The 22,813-nt window shown below is 34.5% G+C and overlaps 1 protein-coding gene across 1 annotated transcript in view; it reads left to right on the top strand.

Annotated features, from left to right (window-relative positions):
• CFAP47 (cilia and flagella associated protein 47) overlaps positions 1-22,813 on the top strand; it is a 174,451-nt gene that overhangs the window by 71,408 nt on the left and 80,230 nt on the right. Inside the window, exons 32-41 of the mRNA XM_015817345.1 lie at positions 1,179-1,385; positions 2,262-2,355; positions 2,904-3,011; positions 6,501-6,696; positions 10,545-10,642; positions 14,073-14,189; positions 17,024-17,164; positions 17,974-18,080; positions 20,350-20,500; positions 21,669-21,757. Coding sequence (XP_015672831.1) covers positions 1,179-1,385; positions 2,262-2,355; positions 2,904-3,011; positions 6,501-6,696; positions 10,545-10,642; positions 14,073-14,189; positions 17,024-17,164; positions 17,974-18,080; positions 20,350-20,500; positions 21,669-21,757 — 1,308 coding nt within the window. The remainder of the gene's footprint in view (positions 1-1,178; positions 1,386-2,261; positions 2,356-2,903; positions 3,012-6,500; positions 6,697-10,544; positions 10,643-14,072; positions 14,190-17,023; positions 17,165-17,973; positions 18,081-20,349; positions 20,501-21,668; positions 21,758-22,813) is intronic.

Here is a 22,813-nt window from a genome sequence, read left to right as displayed (position 1 = left end):
GCAGATTGTTATCATATCATATTTTTTTAAAAAATGAATGCTTTATTAAACTTAGGAAATATTTTAGTATGAGTTGAAAGAAAGAGCAGTGATTTATATTTATAATTGTAAACTAGACAACCCTTGACTTATTGGATCATTGTTTCGCTGATATTTCCTTACCAGATTTCTCAGTGTTTTCAACAATGGCAAAGCATCTAATGTGTTGCCTTCACTGGAAAAGTTCCTAAAAATTCAGAAAGATGTTCAGAAATTTATCTTGAAAACAGCCCATGTTGAATTGCATAGCAGTCAGCATCAGGAACCGATTACAGGAATGTTTTACTCCATTTTGTATTATGTCATAAAACATCGTATAAAATTTCCCATATTTCAATTCCATGGGAGTCATGAATTCTGCATTGTGAATGTGTCCTGTATTAGGACCCCAGAACTGTGCCTTTTCTATAGCAGTACCCACCCTTTGGAATGAGGTTCTCCCTGAAATCTGCATATCTGTTTAAAAGGCCTTGAAGACCTGGCTCTTTGCCCAGGCCTTTGGTGAGATGGATGAAGCCCCCTTGCTTCCTTTTTTTGGGCCTTATTGTTTCTACCATCTTTTATTTTCCATGTATTACTAAATCTGTTCTTATTTAGTTTTTGTATGCTATCTAGACTTGTTGGTAGTAAGACAGTATACACAAATAATAAATGCAGCTAGTCCTCGACTTACAACAGTTAATTTAGTTACCATTCAAAGTTACAATGGCACTGAAAGAAGTGACTTATGACCATTTTTCATATTTATGACTGTTGCAGCATCCCCATGGTCACATGATCAATATTCAGATGCTTAGCAAATGACTTCTATTTAGGAAGATTGTATTGTCCCGGGATCACGTGATCGCCTTTTGTGACCTTCTGACCAGCAAAGTCAATAAGGAAGCCAGATTCACCTAACAACCGTGTGACTAACTTAACAATAGCAGTGATTCACTTAAGAACTGTGGCCAGAAAGATCATAAAACGGCAAAATTCACTTAACAAATGTTTTACTTAGCATCAGAAATGCTGGGCTCAATTGTGGTCATAAGTCAAGGACCACCTGTACCAGAAAATAACAAAATAAACTAGTAGGAGGTTCTTTAATTTACCTTACTTTTAATAATAAAACAGATTTCTTTCTATCCTTTATCTAGTGATATTTGTAAAATTCAAATGACTTCATCAGATGAAAAACTCAAGCTAAATCTTGGTAAAGATACCAAGACAATTTATGACTTGTTGCTTCATTTAAGTGGACAATTATTGCCTGGAATTAGTTCAAGTCAAGTTTTGCCTTTTGATCCCATCCAACGAGTAGTGCAACTTCACTGGCAACATTCTACAATGATCACTTTTCTCAAGTATGTGCTTTGAAAGTACTAGTATGATTTGCATGTAGTTTCAAAAGTTTTCCAGATCTGTACATTTTTACTGAAGTACTAGTATGCTAGACCATCCTGAAATACAATGATACTAATTTTAAACTGACCTCCAAAATCACAACAAACACACACACACAAACACACACACACACACACACACACACACACACACACACACACACATATTATAGATGACTGGCCAGAGGCCACATTCCATAAATGAGCAAGGTAAGGGCAAAAATATAATATCAAGATCAATTCAATTAAAAGGTGTTAACTTACTTCACAGGCAAATAGTTTTAAATATCTAATTTGTAAAATCAATAAAGTATATGAAAGTACATATATTAACCCTCATTTCCTCCCTCCCTTCCATCAAATGCAGTAAATAAGAAGGTGGTAATAAAATGAAAGGAGAAAGGACAGAACCAGGAAGAGATGAGAAAGGGAGTTACAATTTGGGATGGAGAAGAAGAAAAGAAAATAGCTGTTTGCAAAAAGCTGAACAAGCATTCATGTGCATTTTGCAATCATAAACTTATGTATAATCCTATAGAAAATTATATTGAGTTCAATGGTTTTTATTCCCAAGTATTCTTAGGATTCCTATTCTTTGGTTGTGAAATCCTGCAATAGTCTACTCCTCTATTCAAGAGGGTAAATGTTCTTGTGAGAAAAAGTAATCTGTTAATTATCTCTTTTGGAGGATGTCATATTTATAAGATTTCATATTTATGGCTATGGATAAAACCTCTTGATGTTAGTGTATTCACAGGTAGTTGAAGAAAGGGTCATTCTTTTCCAATATTTTGCATTGTTTTCTATTTTTTAATTTTGCGTTGATGTTGACTTTAGAAGTCAAGGAGCATCTCTTTCCCACATTATGCCTCAGTTTCTTCTTGACTTTGAAGATTATATGATATGGTCCCGTTTACAGCTTATACTGAAGGTAATTTACCTAGGTAAAATTTGTGTTTTTAATCTTCATGTTAATATATTGTAATAATTGAAAATATGTTTTCTTCTGGTTGTATGAATAATAGTATAATATGTAAATCTACCACTTTTTATTTTGTTGTGAGTTATTTACAAGCTATGGCCAGAATGTAGTTCTTCAATGAAACTTACATCAAGAAGGAAATGTATAGATTTGTACAAGGATGTTTGCTGGAAATATAACATACTTTTTTTCTCTTTCCTGCATGGCAGTCTATAAACAGCTCACTGAAGCCTATTTATTTGAAAACATATCAAGTTACCAAATAAATATTGGTATGACTAATACCATTTTTATAGTATTTATAGAATTTTGGACACAGTATTTTCTGCATCCACAGATTTATTACTACTACTAATTTATGAGACTTCAGTGTCATCCAAATGTGCAGAACATCTAATAATAATTTTATTTCAGATAATAGTTAATATTAGTTCATTGTGGTAGACGATGAAAGAAAACCAAAATGTAAATCAGAATGATTTCATCTTTATTTAAAGATTCAAAAATCTGATGAAGATGACAATTATATTTATGTTTTGGATGACTCTATCTTTGAGACTGTGAGTAAGCGAGCCTGGACTGATGTGCTACTTCAAATATACAAGGTGAGATGAATGTCTTTATTTACATAAGCTTGATTGACATAACATAAAAGAATTGTTTGTTTTAGCTGCAAAATAAAGTGGAATACTTTTATTTATATATGCAAATAGGTATTGGAGTCTATGAATTTGGTTGTATGGGCAAGGCACATATTGCACAAATCATGACTAAAAATTAACTTCACATTATCATTTATATCAATCTGAAAACTGATTGGATAGCTTAAAAGCAATTTTGTACTTAAAGAAAAATAAGATTCCTGCTGAAGAATGTAGACTGAATCTGGACACTTGAAATCTTTAGTGAATTCTCTGAAAGATTGGAAAAAGACATCCTGTCTGATAAAAAAAACTATCACAAGAGATGCTGTGTAAGAACATTATTCAGATGAGTACAAACATTCTACAGCCCCCCAAAACACCAGACTACTTCTACAACATCATCCAACAGAATGGCTTCCCATGCCATTTATCAAAAAGTATCTGACCACTCAGCCTAGTATAGCACAATAAGCACAAGCTATGGAAAGGTTAACAGTGCCATATTTCAAAAACATCTCAGAAAGAACAGACAAACTATTATAACTGCACTCATCAGTGTCGCACACAAATCAACTAAGCTCTCCAAAACATTTTACTATAGGTTAATCAAAAGACCCAGTACCCAAGAAGAAAAAAATAGGAGTTACTTACAACATAGATGTAAGGACTGTAACAACTACTTTGTAGGACAGACAGAAGACTCAATACCAACTAGCAGTCAGAAGACATGATGAAAATTCCTTAATCTCACAACACATGGACAGATCAGCCATAGTTTCAACTGGGAAACTGAACATCCTAGACTAGGTTAAATCCAGAAATGCTAGGGAATTTCTGGAAATTTGGAATGAGCCATCAATAGATACATAAACCACATTTACACACCATTCAAAAGAGACAATAAAAAACAAGGAAACAGACCAGAATACATCCTCTCCAGCAGCCAACACTCAGATGAACTTGGATTAACAACAGGCAATCAATCAATCAACAATTAAGGAACTACCAAAGAAAACTACATCCCCCACCAAAACTGGCAGGTAAAGCTCGTCTCTATATAAAGTGAGCATAAGCTACATTCACTCTCATTATTTAGTTGGGTAATGAAATGTCTGTAAGCAAACAACTATGCTCAGAGAGCAAAAAAAAAGTTTTCAAAATGCAAAGAAAATGACGAAAAGAGTGAAAGTAGAATTTAGTCTATTTGCTGGAGATAGAGCATTAGGAGACTGGAGGCTAAAACATATAAGGAACGGTTGCTGGAATTGGGTATGTCTACTTTAATGAAGAGAAGGACGAGGGGGGACATGATAGCAGTGTTCCAATATCTCAGGGGCTGCCACAAAGAAGAGGGAGTCAAGCTATTCTCCAAGGCGCCTGAAGGCAGGACAAGAAGCAACGGATGGAAACTAACCAAAGAGAGAAGCAACCTAGAACTAAGGAGAAACTTCCTGACAGTTAGAACAATTAACCAGTGGAACAACCTGCCTCCAGAAGCGGTGAATGCGCCAACACTGGAAGTTTTTAAGAAGAAACTGGACAGACATTTGTCCGAAATGGTATAGGGTTTCCTGCCTGAGCAGGGGGTTTGACTAGATGACCTCCAAGGTCCCTTCCAACTTTATCATCATCATCATCATCATCATCATCATCATCATCATCATCATCATCATCATCATCATCATCATCATTATTATTATTATTATTATTATTATTATTATTATTATTATGCAGCTAAACAAGAAATAATAATTGAATACTCTTCTTCAAGATGGCTGGAATACTGAGTCAGGAGTGCTGAGATGGATAATGTATTGCAATATTCTGATATAGATCTCACTCATGATAATATATTACTGTTCTAACTGATCTTAGAAATATTTAGTTAATTACAGGCATTTCTGTACAGGTAATCCTTGAGTTACAACAGTTCATTTAGCAACTGTTTGAAGTTACGACATCATCCCTGCAAGTACTTATGATACAGTCCCAAGGTTACGAATGTTGCAGCACCGTGGCAGTCGTTCCCCCTTAAGAACGACCACAGCGGCACTGCAACAGTCACCCTGCCTATTTCCCCCCATCGGATCTCCAAAGGCAATGGGCCACTTGCAAAGATCTAGCGAGCTGTCTCCTTCCCAGCCTTCCTGCTGCAGTTTCTTTGCCTGCTTTGGTGCTTCAGGCCTTCCGTGCATTCGCAGAGAATTCACTACTGATCTCACGTGATCTTGCGCTACTTCAGGCCTCCGTTCTTTGCAAAGGGAGGCCTGAACAAGATCTGTGCTAAAAGGCTTTGATGTTTCTGGCCTTCCATCCATTTGCCATTTCCTTGCTGAAGCCTGCAGGGGTGACAGATTGCATCCCTGCAGGCTCTGGTGGTCTTTGCAAAAAGCTTTTGGCACAAAGAATGGAGGCCGGGAGCAGCACACATGCCTCTCCCAGCATGCCCCTCCTGGCCTCTGTTTTTGTGCAAAAAGCTTTTTGCAAAGACGATCAGAGCCTGTAGGGATGTAGGCCAAGAAACCGTGGCATAGAGGCTGGAGACGTCATAGTTTGCTTGATCATCGAGATCTTCAAAAGGTAAGTGAGGTGGGGCAGGATGGAGGGGGGGGGAAGCATGAAATATCTCAGTGGGCTGAGGGAGGCCTTGGGTGATCGGAGGCACTAGGTCCCCCAGGGTCTTCCCCACCCTTAGCTACCTCATGTGCAATTAATGACCTGAGTGTTGATTAGCAAATGCATTGGGTAAATCAGGGAGGGATCATGTACATTTAATGTGATCCGATTAACAAATTCCTCGGGTTACAAATGTAATTGGTAGGCTCTATTACATTCGTAAGTCGACAACTACCTATACTTCATGTATTGATTTATATATCCACTAGATAGCAGCAGAAAGATACAGAAAAAAAGTGTTGCCATCTAGTGGTTATCTAGATTTCCACAGCTCAGATTTGGTAGCCCCTAATCTTTAATCCAAAACCGAAACATTTAAAGATAGTGATATAGGTTGATTTGCTATAACTGGGGTGAGGGGGAAGGAATGGTATGTGCCACAAACGGGGTCCATCCTACAATAGTACTACTATGCAACCACGGAAATTACTGGCATTTTGGGCCCTGGATAAGAGTGGAAAGAATTATAGCTCCAGTGGACATAGTTTGTACATTGTAGATCACTATTGTAGCAAAGAATCAATTTTATTTTTCAAAAACATAAGCTTTCATTTACTTGGGTTTGTTTCTAACACTGATAGGGACTCATAAGCCCATGTGTGGCATTCAGCAAAGATAAATATGAAATGTGAATATTTTTATAGTAGCATTACTAGTTATAAAATTTAACTGTTGCATAAGTAGAAAGACCACAATATTAAAGTTCATTTAATAGGATTTTACATAAATGTACAACTGGTTATTGGCAAGAAACATTATAACTTGCTATTTCAGATTCTGATTCTCCAGCGAGTTTCTGTTCTTGAGGACACTGGCCAGACCAATATAGAAGACACAGAACACCTTCCAAAAATAAGCATTGATCCTTTGTCAAGTAATATATATTCTTCATCTGAAAGAATTCTTCTTATTTGGATGAACAGACATTTTGAGAAGACACGAAAAATTGTGTGGAAAAATTGCAAGAAAGGTGGGGAAAATCACTGAATTCATTAAGTGTTTTTATAGATTTCCCCCCCTCCCTGCTGTACAGGAAAGAAGTTCATCTTATACTAGTGCTATACAGTAATTTCCTAGTGCAGTTTTACAATTTTAGAGTTAGTGTACATTATTATAAGTTTCTCAAATATATTGCATTACTAAGTTCAGAAATATAATTTCTTCTTTACACACTTTTTTTTACAGCTGTTGTCCCTTGACTCTCCCTTGTCTTAATAACTTCCATTCATTGGTAGATTGTTGTTGGGAGTGCAGAAAGATAAGATCATATTTTATCATTCTTCTTATCAGATGAGTTCCAAGAAGAAACTACCAGAACTCTTGTCAATAGTATCCTGGATGAAGAAAAAAAGTCCACCATTTTTTAAGGTGATAGGTTCCTTTCAAAGGGGGCAGGCAGTCTAACAGACCAGGATGAAATGACTATGAAAGCTTGTGATCAGGGATTACAAGAGAGGCACTCTTATTATAGCACAGAGTAGCCAACTAGTTTATTGCATCACTGAAAGTATGGTAACTATAATGATAAAACAATTAAGGGGGTATTGATTGCAGATGCAATGCAGAATTTCAGTTTGATGAGCATTAATATTTAAAATAACCTGCAAAATATTCTTTTAGTTGAATTATTTGAAATACATTTTTGCTTATTTAAATATATATTACATGGCTCATGATACAAACATATAGTATACATATACATAGGGCATGACCGTATGTATATCTTGAAAAACATTTTGAAAGAAATCTTCTGGGCTTGCACAAGCATAAATTCCTGATACTCATTAAAGCACACGTAATTTTTTAAAGGTTATTCTTCATCCTAATATAGTAGTTACAGGTATTAATCAGTCCAAAAATACTATAAATACAATTTTTGTAAAAGAATAACAGAAACAACAATAACAAATTGCAAAGCAGATAGTTGTTGATGCTACACATTGACTTTATGATTACTACTTTAAATAGGATTGAATTGTTTTTAATAACCATGCTATTTTGTATTTTTAGTATATATTTTTATAGTTGACTAAGGTATTTTAATATATATAGATGAAGAGTGAATAGGTGAAGTACTTTTAGAGCTAACATCTAGATCAGGGATGTCAAACTGCCAACCCACAAGCCGGATGCATCATAGCGAAACCGCACCCACCCCATTGCCAGCAATGGAAAAAAGTCACGATATGTCGCAACACGTCACGTGACGTTGCAAGTTTGACACCCCTGATCTAGATGTACAAAACAGCAAGAAAGGAATTAAAGAAATCATGCGTCTTTTTCTTAACTTAAAGCAGGGGTGTCAAACTGCTGGCCTGCGGGCCGGTTGCATCATGCAGAGACCGCGCCCACCCAGCTCCGGCAATGCAAAAAGTCACGATATGTCATGACACATCACGTGACGTGGCAAGTTTGACACCCATGACTTAAAGGATTAGACTTCACATAAGGTTCAGCTCTTGTACCTTAAATTACATGTATTAACTTGTGAATAAATTCAAATTGCCAGTGACTGTCCAGTGACTTTAAAGAAAATGAGGAAACTCTGACTTCATACAATTCAAAGATATTGAATCATCCTCATGCTTTCTTTTTAATCTTATTTTGGCAATGCTTCAGGCTTTTAGAACTGAAGTACTTTAATTACTTTAAATATTAAAAATATCCAAAGTTACAGTATGCTTATAAATTGGGTTACATTGTAATTCATTATAATATTTACCCATGAGTCCTCTGCTTATGCACTGTTAGTTGATAAATATTCTAAGTATTAATTATTGAAGCACATAATGTAATTGTCAGTCAAGAAATATGGGGAATTCTAATTAATAGATTTCCTAGTTATATATTCATAAAAAGAACAAGTAATTGTTGAAATTTGAAAAAACACACACTGAAGCAGAGGTAAAGCTAGTCAACCTAGCTATTCATCAATGAATGAAAAATGTTGTTTCGTTTACATAATAGAATGCACTTTCATTTGTTAGAGAACTAAATCTACATAATTCAAATGCATTAAACAAATTTATCAGGTATTGTATACTAATATTCAAACATAGATATGTATCATAATATCATAAAATAAATTTTTTTAGAAGTAATATATATTTAATGATATGAACATATGATTAATTTCCATGGTTTCCAAGTGTTATCTACAACACATACATAGACAGACAGACAGATATATCCTGCATACCTCCTTTTAGAACAGTGGTTCTCAACCTGTGGGTCGGGACCCCATTTGGGGTCGATCAACCATTTCATGGGGGTCGCCAAGCAAGGCTGTCCGCCATTTTTTTTGTCCATTTTTTTCCCCTTTTCCATCGGGTGCCTTACCTCCCTTGGGCTGGGCCAGCTGGTGGTCGGCCTGCTCCGTCTCTGCCGCTTGCCAGCTACGCCTCGGCCGGCGCAGGGGGGGCGGAACCACGCATGTGCGGCGCTCCCGGGCAGGGAAAGTCCTCGACTTACGACCGGTTGGGTAGTTCTCGACTTACGACCGGTTTAATCCTCGACTTATCTGCTCTAAGGACACAGTTTAACTCCAGTTGGTTTTAACACCTGTGAGAGTGCTAATGACTCGCTGCTGTAAAGAGTATTAATCTTTCATTCACCACCAGTTAGAACTGAAGAAGCTTGTTAGATGAAAAGTGAAATATCTTCAAGAAAAATCAAGAAAGTCCAGTTGTTTTTAACGCATCTTTGGGATAGCCATAACTGGGATGACTAAGAGCATCCTTAGACATATGGCAGCTGAGAAAAAATTTCAAGATAGATATCTATATAGCCAGGAAATAGAATCTTTTGCACACTCAAGATCCCATATCCACACACATAACCAGGGCTTATGAAAGGCCAATAAGGCTAATAAGGTTGGAATCATCCTAATCTTTAAGGGAGAATGTTCTAGAAGGCAGAATTATGGTGGAGAAAGCATGTCTCCTAGTCTCTGCCAGTTGACATTCCTTGGCTGACAGGACCCTTAACATGACCAACCTGTTGGACTCATTATGACCTATACTCTATTGTTGTTTTATTTTTATTTTCATAAAACATTTTATTTTTTTCATATTTTAGATTTATTATATACAATTTAATTGTTTTATAGCAATTTTCAACTCATCATATATCTATATTAAAACATACTAAATATATTTTAGTATTAATATAATTGATCTTTACATTATTTGTAGACTTTAATTTTTCTTGTTTCTGTGCTATTAATTTTAATCCTTTATATACATTCCTCATAATCTATAGAGATTGTAAAATTTTAGTTTTACGCTAGTTTATGCTGTTCTATGGCCAAAAGAACTAACTATAAGAAAACAAAGCAATGTATTGCTCATACTCTTTTGGAAATGACCTGATGCCCCAGGATGGTGTACCTCTTCTGCTCCATTCTCAAGCAGCTAATAAGATTTTGGGCAGATGTTCTACATTGGGAGTCGGGACCAATTCCTAAGAAGAAAGAGCACATTCTGGGTGCCACAGTGTCTTGGCACTGTAATCCTAAAGACAAATTAGAAAATGAAGCAGCAAGAAAAAAAATCACTCCCTGTTTCTCTTAGTGTACCTACTGTATATATAAGATTTTTTTTCTGCCTCAGCTTGCAACAGTATGATCCTTGTCTAACAGATTTATGGAGAAGTTGGAACCTAATATAATTCAGCGAGGGAGTGATAATTTATAATAGTTGTAAGAAGAGTTAGGTTTAACAGATACATTGCAATGTCTTTCCTATAAAGAACAAAAACAGCATTTTTATAAGTCCACAAAATTTGCATTGTGAAATTCTAAAATCTCATTTCAAATAGGGGACATACCTCCAACAAGATGGATAGTTAACTTTGATAGAGATCTTCATGATGGCCTTGTCCTTGCTGCACAATTGGCAAGCTATTGTCCCTATTTGGTAAGAAAGATTTAAAAAACTTTTTGATAGAAATGTTATTTAATGTTTGTTTATAATACATTTTAGCATATTAATGGAAAGAGCTAATGTGGTACTTTCATGAAGTTTGAACCAAACAAAAAAAATACAAATTTAATTATTTTATAACTGTATAAGCTATTCATTTAATATGGTTATATTTTAGCGTGTACATTTTATGTCTCCTCTTCTAAGTATGTTATTTTTTAAACTATGTTCAAACTCATTGCCAAACCTTCTCTTTTATCTGAGTTTCTCACTCCAGTATTGAATCTTTTCCTTTATCTTTAGGGTTATTCATTTTATTCAATTTGATGCCACCTCACTCTAAAACAAATATGGACAGCTAATAGCACAGTGAATAGAATTTGTTTTTAAAAAAACCTAGATAAATAAAACAAGATAATACAGAACAAGAAGCAAACCGGAAAAGGGAAGAGAAGAACACAGTGGGAAACTGGCTGAGAACACGAGAGCATATTTAACCTGCACCCAAGGGGTTCCAGATGCCTTGACTCAAGGCCTGTAGAATAGCCAGGTTCTTAAGGACCTCTGGAATGCCATGAGAGCGAGAACCACCCAGATCTCAGGGAGAACTTCATTTCAGAGAGCAGACACCACAGTAGAGGAGGCACACTAAGTCCTGATAGAAGACACTGATCACAGGAAAGTGTGCCAGCATTATTATTTTTTCTGTTGAATATGCTATTCCCTGTGTTTGAATTCAACTGTTTTCTTTACCTAAAAGACTGCCTCTCTTCCTCACTTGGGTGTCCACTGAACAGCAAATGATTAATGTGTGTGACAATACAAATGCCACGACTTAAGTAATTGTATCAGGTGTCAAGGCACAATTGGAACATTCATGTCATGAGATCCCTTTTTATCTATTGCTGTTTTGGTACCATTGCAGCTTGCTGCAAATGCTGCTGCTTCCTCATAGCTGTTCTATATATTTTCTTGCCTAATGTAGCTTTTCTTGAATCATCATATATTATAGTGTTTTGTAATTCTGTCTCAGTGTCAGCAGCCATATTCCCAACTATTTCATTACAGCAAAGTTACATTCTCTCTGTTTTGAGTCTCAAGTAGTTTAGATATCCTGTCAAGAGGATGGCTAAACAGTGGAACTGTTCTTGTTTTACTATGGTGGCTCTGAATTTAGTTCAGGTAGTTTCAAGGGAGGCATTGGTTGAACCACTGAGTACACTTGAAATCACAGGAATGATTGAAGATTTGGTTAGGGAAGCAAGGGATAAAAAGAGCAAAAGAAAGATAGGTAATATTTATTGTAATATAATTTTGTCTTGAAGAAACTAGAAAAGAAAAAATTAAGAGTAGTCTTAGTAAAGCACATATTTTTATATAGTTTCTGAATAAATCGACCAGGGAACAGTTCTTGGAATGATCTTTGTACTGAAATGTTGGAGAGTTGCTGCCTGACAAAAGTAAGTAAAGATAGTCCTTGACTTACCATTAGTTGCTTAGTGACCGTTTGAAGCTACAATGGATCCCGCAAAAGATGCTTACAACTCAAAGTTCTGCTCTCTGGGACCCTCTCATGGCCACGTGATTGCATTTTGGATGCTTGGGATCTGGTCATTGGCCATTTGCAGTATCTTGATATCATGTAACCATGATTTACTGATTCACATTTTTTGCTGAAAATTGGATTTACGAGGGCAATTTGGAAATAAACCTCCGTTTGGTTATCAATGACAGACACTCACAGATACAGAACTTTTATTATACACATTAGAAAACTACAACATTACATTACTTTTTGACATAATGGCCATTCAAATTGAGGCACTTGTCATAATGTCTTACAAGGTTTGAAATTTCTTGGTAGTAGTCACTCAGCGCCAAATCTGGGCTATGGGGGGTGATCAAAAACTTCCCAACGGAACTGCTTCAAAAGTTCTTGGGTGTGTCTAGTGGTGGGTGGGCGAGCATTATTGTGAACCAACACCACATCGGAAGTGGTGCCATAGAAAATCCTGCCAAATGTGAAGATGCCAAAGGAGTACTGCTAGTGAAGTTCATGGAGCATGGTTTGACCATCAATTCAGAAGTCTACTGTGAAACATTACAAAAGCTCAGACGAGCCATCCATAACAAGGTTGGGGCATGCTGACTTCCGGTGTGGTGTTGGTTCACGATAATGCTCGCCCACACACTGCTAGACACACCCAAGAACTTTTGAAGCAGTTCTGTTGGGATGTTTTTGATCATGCCCCCCCATAGCCCAGATTTGGTGCCAAATGACTACTACTAAGGAATTTCAAACCTTGTAAGACGTTATGGCAAGTGCCTCAATTTGAATGGCGATTATGTCAAAAAGTAATGTAATGTTGTAGTTTTCTAATGTGTATAATAAAAGTTCTGAATCTGCGAGTGTCTGTCATTGATAACCAAACAGAGGTTTATTTCCGAATTGCCCTCATACTTCCAGTTTATAGTAAAAAATCCCCATTGCAAAGAATAGGTTTATTTAATGAACATGGTGTTTATTTAATGACTGCTACAAAAAAGATAAAATTGGCTGTGGTTGTGTGGTGATGTAAAAGTGGCATGACTTACACCCATAATTCTGGGTTTAATTATAATCTTAAATCATTGACTACTTGTATACCATTGACCGAACTTGGTATAAAGAGAATTTAAGTATTTGCAATAGTAGAAGAAAGAGGGGAACAGTTGATTCATGAAAGGCTAAGAGGTAACCAAATGTGGATTATTACTATACAGATACAGAAGTGCCCTAATCAGGTAAGATGTTATCAAAATGAGTTGCTGTTTTCAAAAGAAAGAGAGGGAGGGAGGGAGGGAGAGAGAGAGAGAGAGAGAGAGAGAGAGAGAGAGAGAGAGAGAGAGAGAGAGAGAGAGAGAGAGAGAGAGAGAGAGAGAGAGAGAGAGAGAGAGAGAGAGAGAGATTTATAGGAGTGGAACAGATATGTTATAATATTCAGGATTGGTCAAATAGGGTTGCCAATAAAACACTTAGATATTGGAGTGTTCCGATATCTAAGAGGCTGCCGCAAAGAAGACGGGGATCAATCTATTTTCCAAAGTCCCTGAAGGCAGGACAAGAAGCAGCGGATGGAAACTAATCAAGGAGATACCCAACCTAGAACTAAGGAGAAATTTTCTGACAGTCAGAACAATTAATCAGTGGAATTTCTTGCCTCTGGAAGTTGTGGGTGCTCCAACACTAGAGGTTTTTAAAAAGATATTGGACAGCTATTTATCTGAAATGGTATAGATTTCCTGCTTGAACAGGGTTTTGGACTAGAAGGCCTCCAAGGTCCCGTCCAACTCTGTTATTCTATTATTCTTATTCTGTTATTCTTCTCCTGTAACTATTCAATAAATTCACTCAGAAAAACTTTCATTTTCATTTTGGTTGCAGATTTCAACCCACTTTGTGAATATGTACACTCATCCCACAAGTTCTGAACAGTATTTGCACAATGCCTTGATACTTGTGAATGCTTTTCATGCAATAAATCTTGACATAGATATAGTGGTAAGTGGTCCTATATTACAAATACTCTAGGAGTAATTATATTCTTTCAGTTATACTATTTTATATTCCTATTTTTAAAGTATGCACATAGGTAGTTAAATTAATTATTATAATTCCCATTATAATTGGTATAAAACTATCTAGTTAGCTTAGTTTAACTTTTTATAAGAATAAAAAAGGGATTAAGAACTTTAACTTTATGGTGGTTTGTAATGTTTCAAAATATGGAGGCTTTGAATTAATTATGCATGAATTTATTTGGCTTATATTTTGCCTTTATTTGTCATATCAAGTCAGTGTATATAGAACTTCCTCCTCATATTCTTACCACAACAACAGCGCTATGGGGTCAATTAGACTAAGAGAAAGAAATAGATCCAACATCTCTCAGTCAGCTTCCATCACTAAGGAAGAACTAGAATTTACAGATTTCTGGTTTCTAGGCCAGCATCTTAACTATCACATCAGATTTTAATATGTATGGATAGGAAATTTGCTTTTCAGAAAAGTAACCACTACTGCTATCCATGTTGTAAATCCAACAAAAAAATGGCAATTGTTAGAGGAGGTTAGGGTGAATCACAATTTTGCTCTGCTATCATATTTTGAGTACAATTAAGTTATCATATTTTGAATACAATTAACAAAGATGTAGCTATCTGGAGAAGTTTATAATTCTGGGAAATGTGCAAGGAAAAAGAAAATGAGGATGGCAGCAGCAAGATGGACAGCCTCAGTTACAGCATCAATGAGTGTACCATACAAAAATCTGAAGCATTAGGTTGGGGACAGGATGTCCTGAAGAAAATTTATTTTATGTGATCACTTGGAGTCAATGCCAGTTAGATATTGGATAATCATCATTAAAATGAAAACTTTTTTTTAAATGAGTATGCAATACAATAGGCTAGAGCTGTATGCATCATATTCAAACCTAAACCAAACTAAGTCAGTACCAATAATACTGGCCCAGTTCCAGATTATTGTCCAAACAGTGAACAGAGTAGCTCCTAACCTTTGGAGTTGGGAGAGATTTAAATTCAGCACGTATCCTGTTATTCTAATTGTCAGCTCAGCCTGGTCTTGGATTTTGTTTTACCAAGAATTGGATTGTGGATACCTTTCTCTTAAAGAGTTTGCTCTTGCTGCTTATGTTAAACATTTGCTGCAAAAGAATATTGTTTTTTAAAAGTAGGAAAATGACAGAAAAGAGATAGTTTTGCATGAATTGTTTTATTTATTTAGTTCACAATGTATAATACTTTAAAGGTATTTTTAAATGGCTTTTTATGTGTTTGATTTCCTAGTCCAGCTTTCCTTTCCTGCACTCCCATCCAATTACTAATTAAACCATGTTATACATAGCTTTTTGAAATCTATTAATAGAGTAAGCAAATGATTAAGTGAATCAGTACATAAAGAAGTAATAAAATATTACTTGAAGTTTTATTTTTGGTTTGAAAATTGTGTTTTTATTATTTTGTTTACATATAACTTTTTCTTCTGTTAGTTTTCTTTCTTGAATGATAGTTCCTTTACAGGAAATATGTGATAATCTGAATAAATAGATATTTTGTACTTCATATGTGTAAAGAGAAAGTGTTATCCTTCTCTGTAAATTTCACTTCCTTCACTTGTGGAAGGAAGTGAAATTTACAGAGAAGGATAACACTTAGTAATCCGATGGAAAATTTATTAGAAATAGGAAGAAAATCACACCTCATCCTTCACCCCTCAGAATATAATGACCTTTTTGTCTTTTGCCTTTAACATACTGATTTCAAGAAGCTGTATAATATACTGTATTTATTATTGCTAAATATCATACTGGTAGTAATTGATGCTGTTATTACTACTGAGAAACCTAAAAGCACATTATCGTGAAATAGCTTTTCATTGATTATTGTTCATTTCATCAAATAAATGTTATACTAAGATAGCAATAAATACAAACCTGGGAGTTGGTATAAAACTATAAACAATGAATTTTGCAGAAAATAACATTTGTAAAGTACAAAATGTAATACTCCAGAGTATTAAATATTATTTCTGTATACTGTATATTTATGAATATTAATCAGTTATTTTGAACAGTCAATCTTGCTGCTTTAGTGAAAAACTTTGAAGTAAAACCACAGTAATAAAGGAGTGAATATATCCTCATTATGATTGTTCCCTCATCTTGATTATATGCCATCAATCATTGTTGATTCTTAGCAACCACATACAGTAGATAGATTTTTCTTCATGACAATTTGTCTATAACCAGGTCTTTCAAATCTTTCAATGCTGCACACATTGCCACTGTAACTGAGTACATCCACCTTGCTGATAATTATCATCTTCTCTTTCCTTCCTCCTTTCCCAGCATTAGAGCCATGGCCAGACAGCTAGGTCTGCGTAATGTAGAGAAACACAAAACTGAATTTCAGTAAGCTGCTTTAAAAGTGTATTTTTAAGGTTTTATTGGTATACTAAATGTAAACAACCAGTCACTATAAATATATTTGTATGAAAAGAATTGTGAAAATTTAATATTTTCTGTATTACTTACTTAATTAGTACTTAAATATTTCTGTAAATTTCCCCTTGTTTGTAACACAATATACTCAAAGGGTTTGTTTCTCAGATATCTGCTTTTATCTACTTCTTTATGTTGATGTTTGAAATAAAATTGGTTTTAGTTCCTATGTTTTACTTTCTGTTTTGTACTGGCTTTATATATGGAATATTATTAGTTAAGAAGATAACTAAAATTATAATCTCTTAACATTTTTTTAAAGATTTTATCTATAGCATCAATTTACACTGCCTTATTTTTAATGTAAAATTAGGCTGCTGACATTTGTGATCCAAATCCAGTCATGATGCTTATGCTTTGTGTCTATTTATATGAGCGGCTTCCTCAGTATTTACCTAAGAAAACACTTGTGTTTGCTGGCCAACTTCATGCTACTATTCTTAGAAAGGTATTTGTATATAAAGATTTGAAGTAATTATTGATAGAATTGAAAGTAGGCCTGGAGATTTCTGCTACTAATAGTGGAAGAAATGAACCTTTATAAATTAGTGTTATTAGTAGATACTGGAAGATAGGCTATAACATGAAGGAAAAAGAACCTGCACCTACTGATTCATAGCTAGAGGGCTGGTTTCCGAATTTTAACCTTAATAGGCAGTCATGCCATATCAAATATTAGGTTATTATCTGCAGATCTGAAAAATGTTTTCACATTGTTATCCAGATGTTTTGCACTTCAGTTTCCACAATACTTGTGATTACTGGTAATTAAATTCTTCTAACACTCAAGATAAAGGTTGTCTCATGTTTTACTATACTTTAGCACTTTTACTATTTGAAGTGTTTTTGATAATGGAGCAATTTATTTGATTGTTTTCATTTCTTTTTTCATCAATTTTTATTTAGCATAATTTTTTTAATGTTCTGTGATTTTGGATGTCCCTGTTTTGTTACTAGAGCTATCATCCAATAAAAGATGTAATTTAAAGTCTCAATACAACTCACTATCTTTTAGCTTTTCTTTCATCTGTAATATATGAATTATAAGTCTGTCTTTTTTAGTGATACGCCTCTACAAAAAAGCATATAATATATAGCTTGCTGCTTCCCCCAACATCTTGTTGCATTTACTGAAATGGAAAAAAGTAATATCACTTGTCATACTTTTTCTGCACAGTTTTATGTAAGCCTTTGGGGGTTGCTCTGAAAAATAGAGTAAAAAGATTTAATAAATGAAATATTGTATTTTTGCAACAGATACAGTTGAAAAACCCCAGCATAAGGCCATTGGTATACAATGCTACAATTTTAGGAAAAGAATCCTCTACCTTTTCATTACCTAAGGGAAATACTGTCACAATTTCCCCAAAGTAAGTAAAGTTCTGTTTGGTTTATGATTGTAATTAAACTTTTGATTTACTTTGATTTATGAGTATTACTTAAAACATGTTGGTTTTATGTGACTTGGAATTCGTTTATGGCAGAATTCTTGAAATTAGGGCTAGATCAATACAATCTTGTTATCTATCCTGAAATTTACATTTTCGTTGCTTTTTTTGGGGGGGGGGGAATTGCCTTTCAAATTGTTTTCCTTGTTTTTAGTAGCCATGTATTTTTATTTCCTTTGCCATTGTAAAGTAGCTTGACTACTTCAAGTAGGAAAATAAGGCTTTTTTTCTTTTTCTTTTTTTAAAAAAAGTAATTTTATTATCATTTCTGAGATTGGTCTATCTACCAGAGAGGGAATGAGATGCTTCCCTAGTCACATATGGTGACTAGGGTGATGCCATGGAATGTATTGCATTTCTGTTTTTCTGTTTGATAGTAAGATAAAGTTGCATCTCATGTGTTAGGGTGGGGCCTGGAAAATGTCTGTACGATACATATTTGTTATTTTACCAAGTATAGACCAAAGAAATAAGATGGACTTATACTATTGAAAACCCAGAGGAACTCTAGGAGAGGTACTTTGAGAACTCACTCCAACCTTTCACTAAATGGGCTGAACCCTCATATTACATATTTACTGAATTATACTTAAAATATTTTTTTCAAAACAACATTCTTTAATGTTTGTAATTATTGCACTTTTAATTATCATTTGAAAAAATGACCAAACATTTAGACAATACTATAAACCACTGGTTGGAAAAAGAAATAATTTTCTCATTTTCATTATGTAGACCCTATCTGAAAGTCTAGGTTGAAATATCCATAGAAACACAAAAAATATCTCAGTTTAGTATGAATGGATGTATATCTGAATACAACAGCCAACAATGCAAGTACAATACTAAGTGAGCAAAACTGGCTACTCTTCGGGACATTAGAGAAGTTATGTGAACTAAAAGGAGGAGAACGTTCCTTCTGATTTAGCAGATTAGGCCAAATAAAAAAAGAGCATTATAGAAAAACGTGTGAAATGGTTTGAGGTCCTTGGGTCCAGAAGTGTTACTCAATATTTTTTCCAGTAAATGGAGAGCAAAGCATTGTACTTGGTAAATGTGAAAGCTTTTTTTTAATGAGATGGACATAAACTAATGGCTAAATAGACAATTGCAAAAGATATTTGTGCTCAGATTTCTCTGAATATCATTCCTGATATTGCATCCGAGCCAATGAGGCTTGAGTATGGTTACATAGTAAGGTTACATAGACTATAGAATTTTATATCCATATCTATGCCTTTCTTAAATATAGATAAATAATTATTCTGTAAGATCAGTGAAGACAGGGAACTATCAGTAAATACTAATTTAAGCCATTTGAGGCATCAGAGTTCTTAAATTGTAAAGATTTTTCCAGAAATAAAAAAATGTTGGAAGTACAGTTGGGGTCTCACAATAAGGCTTTAAAAAATTTAGACTGGATTATAGAAACCTTAAGTATGATGATTGTATATATGTGTACCATATAACAGATGGCTAATTAACTTTGCTCTGTGACTGGTGCATAATTGTTGCCATTACAGCTGGCATAACATAAAATGGCATTTGCAGGTTTGTGGGTCTAGACAGAAACAGCAATTGGTAGTTCTTTCCAGAGTGCTTGCTTGATAGGTCCCTTCCAACTTTTTTTTTATTTTTTTATTTATTATTATTATTATTATTATTATTATTATTATTATTATTATTATTATTATTATTATTATTATTATTATTATTATTATTATTATTATTATTATTATTATTATTATAGTGAAAGACAATGTACAAGAGTTTAAAAATCCTAATTTATCCACTAGAGAATTACTAATTTTCTGAAAATTTCATTGTGAAATACCAGTTTTCAAATGTCCATAGTTTTTAATGATTTTGTAGACTTGATAGCTGGCAAGACTTGACTAATGCAGTCTGGGCTAAGTCCATTTGGACCTTTTTAGGTGTTAGACTTCCAGGGAATATCAGAGCTATAGGTTAAATCTGGAAGTAAAAAAAATGTCCCAAAATGTAGCCATGGGAAACCCCTTCTATATTGTTGCTTAGACAACTTCATGGATATGTCCATTAATTCACAAGAAGTTAAGACTTTTCCTTTCAGTTTGTTTTAGCAAAAGATGTTCAGTATCAGGTGTATAAAGGTGTTGCACTTTGCCTGCCATAATTGCATTAGAAGATATCTTATTATTCTCCCATTCAGGAGTCAAGTAAAAGTTAATGTGGAATTTACTAGCCGTTTCCTGTATCCTGCTGAAGCTGTACTTTTGCTTGTTTCAAAAGCTTTAACTGGAGTAGGAGGCTTTACAATGGCTTTTTCTTTGAAGACAAAAATTAACTCTGTCAAACCTAGTGTAAGTATATATTTTGAGGAAATCTAGAAAATATGTAGTTTATTATAATTAATCCATCTGTAATACTCAATAAAATTAAGAGCACTTACAGTTTAAACATAGAAAGAAGAAACTCATTCATGCATATAAAAAATAACATTTTATTTATAGATGGATACCTGGAAAGAGGAAGAAGATACTTGGCAAAGAAGACTATTTGATCAGTAACATATTCACTTGAATTATTAACTCCCTCTTCCTCCCTTCTTGCTGAATAATATGGTTCATTCCTGTAACCAGCAAAAAGGATACAATAGCCTTGTTCTATTTTCCTGCTTCTCTCATTTCTTCATAGGCCCCTTCTTTCTGAATTCAAAGTTTTCTTCAAACTATGTTTGGACACATTTAAGAACATGTTATTGGAAATGTATTTCAAATTATCATTGTACAGTAAAATATAAAAATCAGAAAAATGAAATTTAGATTCTTTGTAAATCACTCTAGGATTTTGTTACACTTTTTTTAAAAACTCAAAGCAGCAAACAAACATAATCTTTCTTCCTCTTCCTATTTTCAGCAAAACAATTCTGTGAAGTAGATTGGGTTGAGAGAGAGTGACTGGCCTAAGGTCACCTAGTTGGCTTTCTATTTATTCTTTTCTATCAAAATGCCTAGGATTATTAGACAACCTGATATTTTCTGGAACTTTTGGAGTTCCACACCTTTTTAACATTCCCACATAGCAATGAAGGAACTCTATACAACACGGGCGTCAAACTCACTGTGTCATGTGACGAGTTGCGATGTATCGCAAATTTTTTCCCATTGCTGGAGCAGGGGTGGGCGCGGCCTCCGCATGATGCAACCGGCCCGTGGGCTGGCAGTTTGACACCCCTGTTATACAATGTCTGGCAGGCACTTGGTTGCCTTCTTCAATTGCAAAGTAAGTTAAGTCCCATACCTTAAAATTTCATAGACATTTATGCCTCCATCTAAATCAGCAGAACCTGTTCTACACTTTTCATTCAGAAGATTTTCTGAAAACCTGGTCCATTTGTACTGGTCATGCCTAAAAGCTGAAAGAGGTTTTTTTTGTTTGTTTACAAAATAGCAATTTCACAACTGTGTTTTTATTTCATAAGCTATGATATGAATTCCCAAGCTAATACAAGTTTCTATTTATCTAAAGGGCATATTAAAATGCAAATCCTCATGTTATGAGTTGAAAAAATATAATCTACAGGTTACTAGTCCATTCAGAACTGAGGGGCCATTCAGGTATGCATTTGTAATAAAAAATGTAATTCATTCTGAAAGTAAAATTACTGAATCCTTCCTCCCCCCTCTATCCCCCCTCTTGTTTTATAAAACCTGACAGGAGATATGGCATGTTGTAATTGAGGGGAGGAGCTGTTGATGTTTTAGATCATAAGCACTCCACATTTTCATCTGTGCTTCAAAGACTGGGGAAAAACAAACAGTCCAGATCTAAATAATTTAGTTCCATTTATTTTCAATGGAAAGGAAATTTATTTAAAAAAATCAGAAAATAGCAGGTGCAAATAATCTTTCTGTCCACATTTCCATCATATTAGTATTAGGCTGCCAGCATATTCAGTTTGCTCGATCAGTTTGCTTTATAGTTCAAGACATGGAAGAATCCATGAATTGCTAATAATTATTTTCAAATACAGTATATGTTAGGATATATGGTATTATACACTTTAAACATTTCCTTTAGCTTTTCTTCTTCGAACAAATTCATTTGATTTTAAGCATTTAACATTTTTGGCTGCAAATATTATATTCTTTCATTTATTTATACTCAAAAAGAAATTCTTAGATTGAGGATCACAGATTGATAAATGATGGTTCCTCCCCCACCATGTACATAGATAAATATATTGCATCACATATATATGATGTTACTGTTACTTTCAAGGAGCATTAAGATACATAGGTGTAAATTCTAAGCATGGCATCAAATATTATGGGAGTTACCAGGACCTTAGCCAAACTACTACACTGGGATTTGAGTAACCCATATGAAAAAAATGGATTATAATCGTATTGATGAAGTGTTGGGTGAAAAGAAAGATGGGACAAAATTTTGGGGTAGTTCTCATTAATCCTCATGCCATAACATTGGCTATACAGTAAGATTGGCCATCTAATTCATGCAATATTTTTGCAAAATTTGGATGGGACAAGAAGTTTGCTGATAAGTTGTTTTCATAAATTTCCTTCTATCAGTACCAAATTAGATATCATCCTGGAAAGCATTATTGTGTTCTGGTTTTGTAAAATATTTTTATTTTATTATTTGTGAAAACT

Source organism: Protobothrops mucrosquamatus, unplaced genomic scaffold (assembly GCF_001527695.2).
Source record: "Protobothrops mucrosquamatus isolate PMUCROS unplaced genomic scaffold, P.Mucros_1.0 scaffold577, whole genome shotgun sequence".
Taxonomy (NCBI): domain Eukaryota; kingdom Metazoa; phylum Chordata; class Lepidosauria; order Squamata; family Viperidae; genus Protobothrops; species Protobothrops mucrosquamatus.
This window is presented reverse-complemented; position numbering and strand designations above follow the sequence as displayed.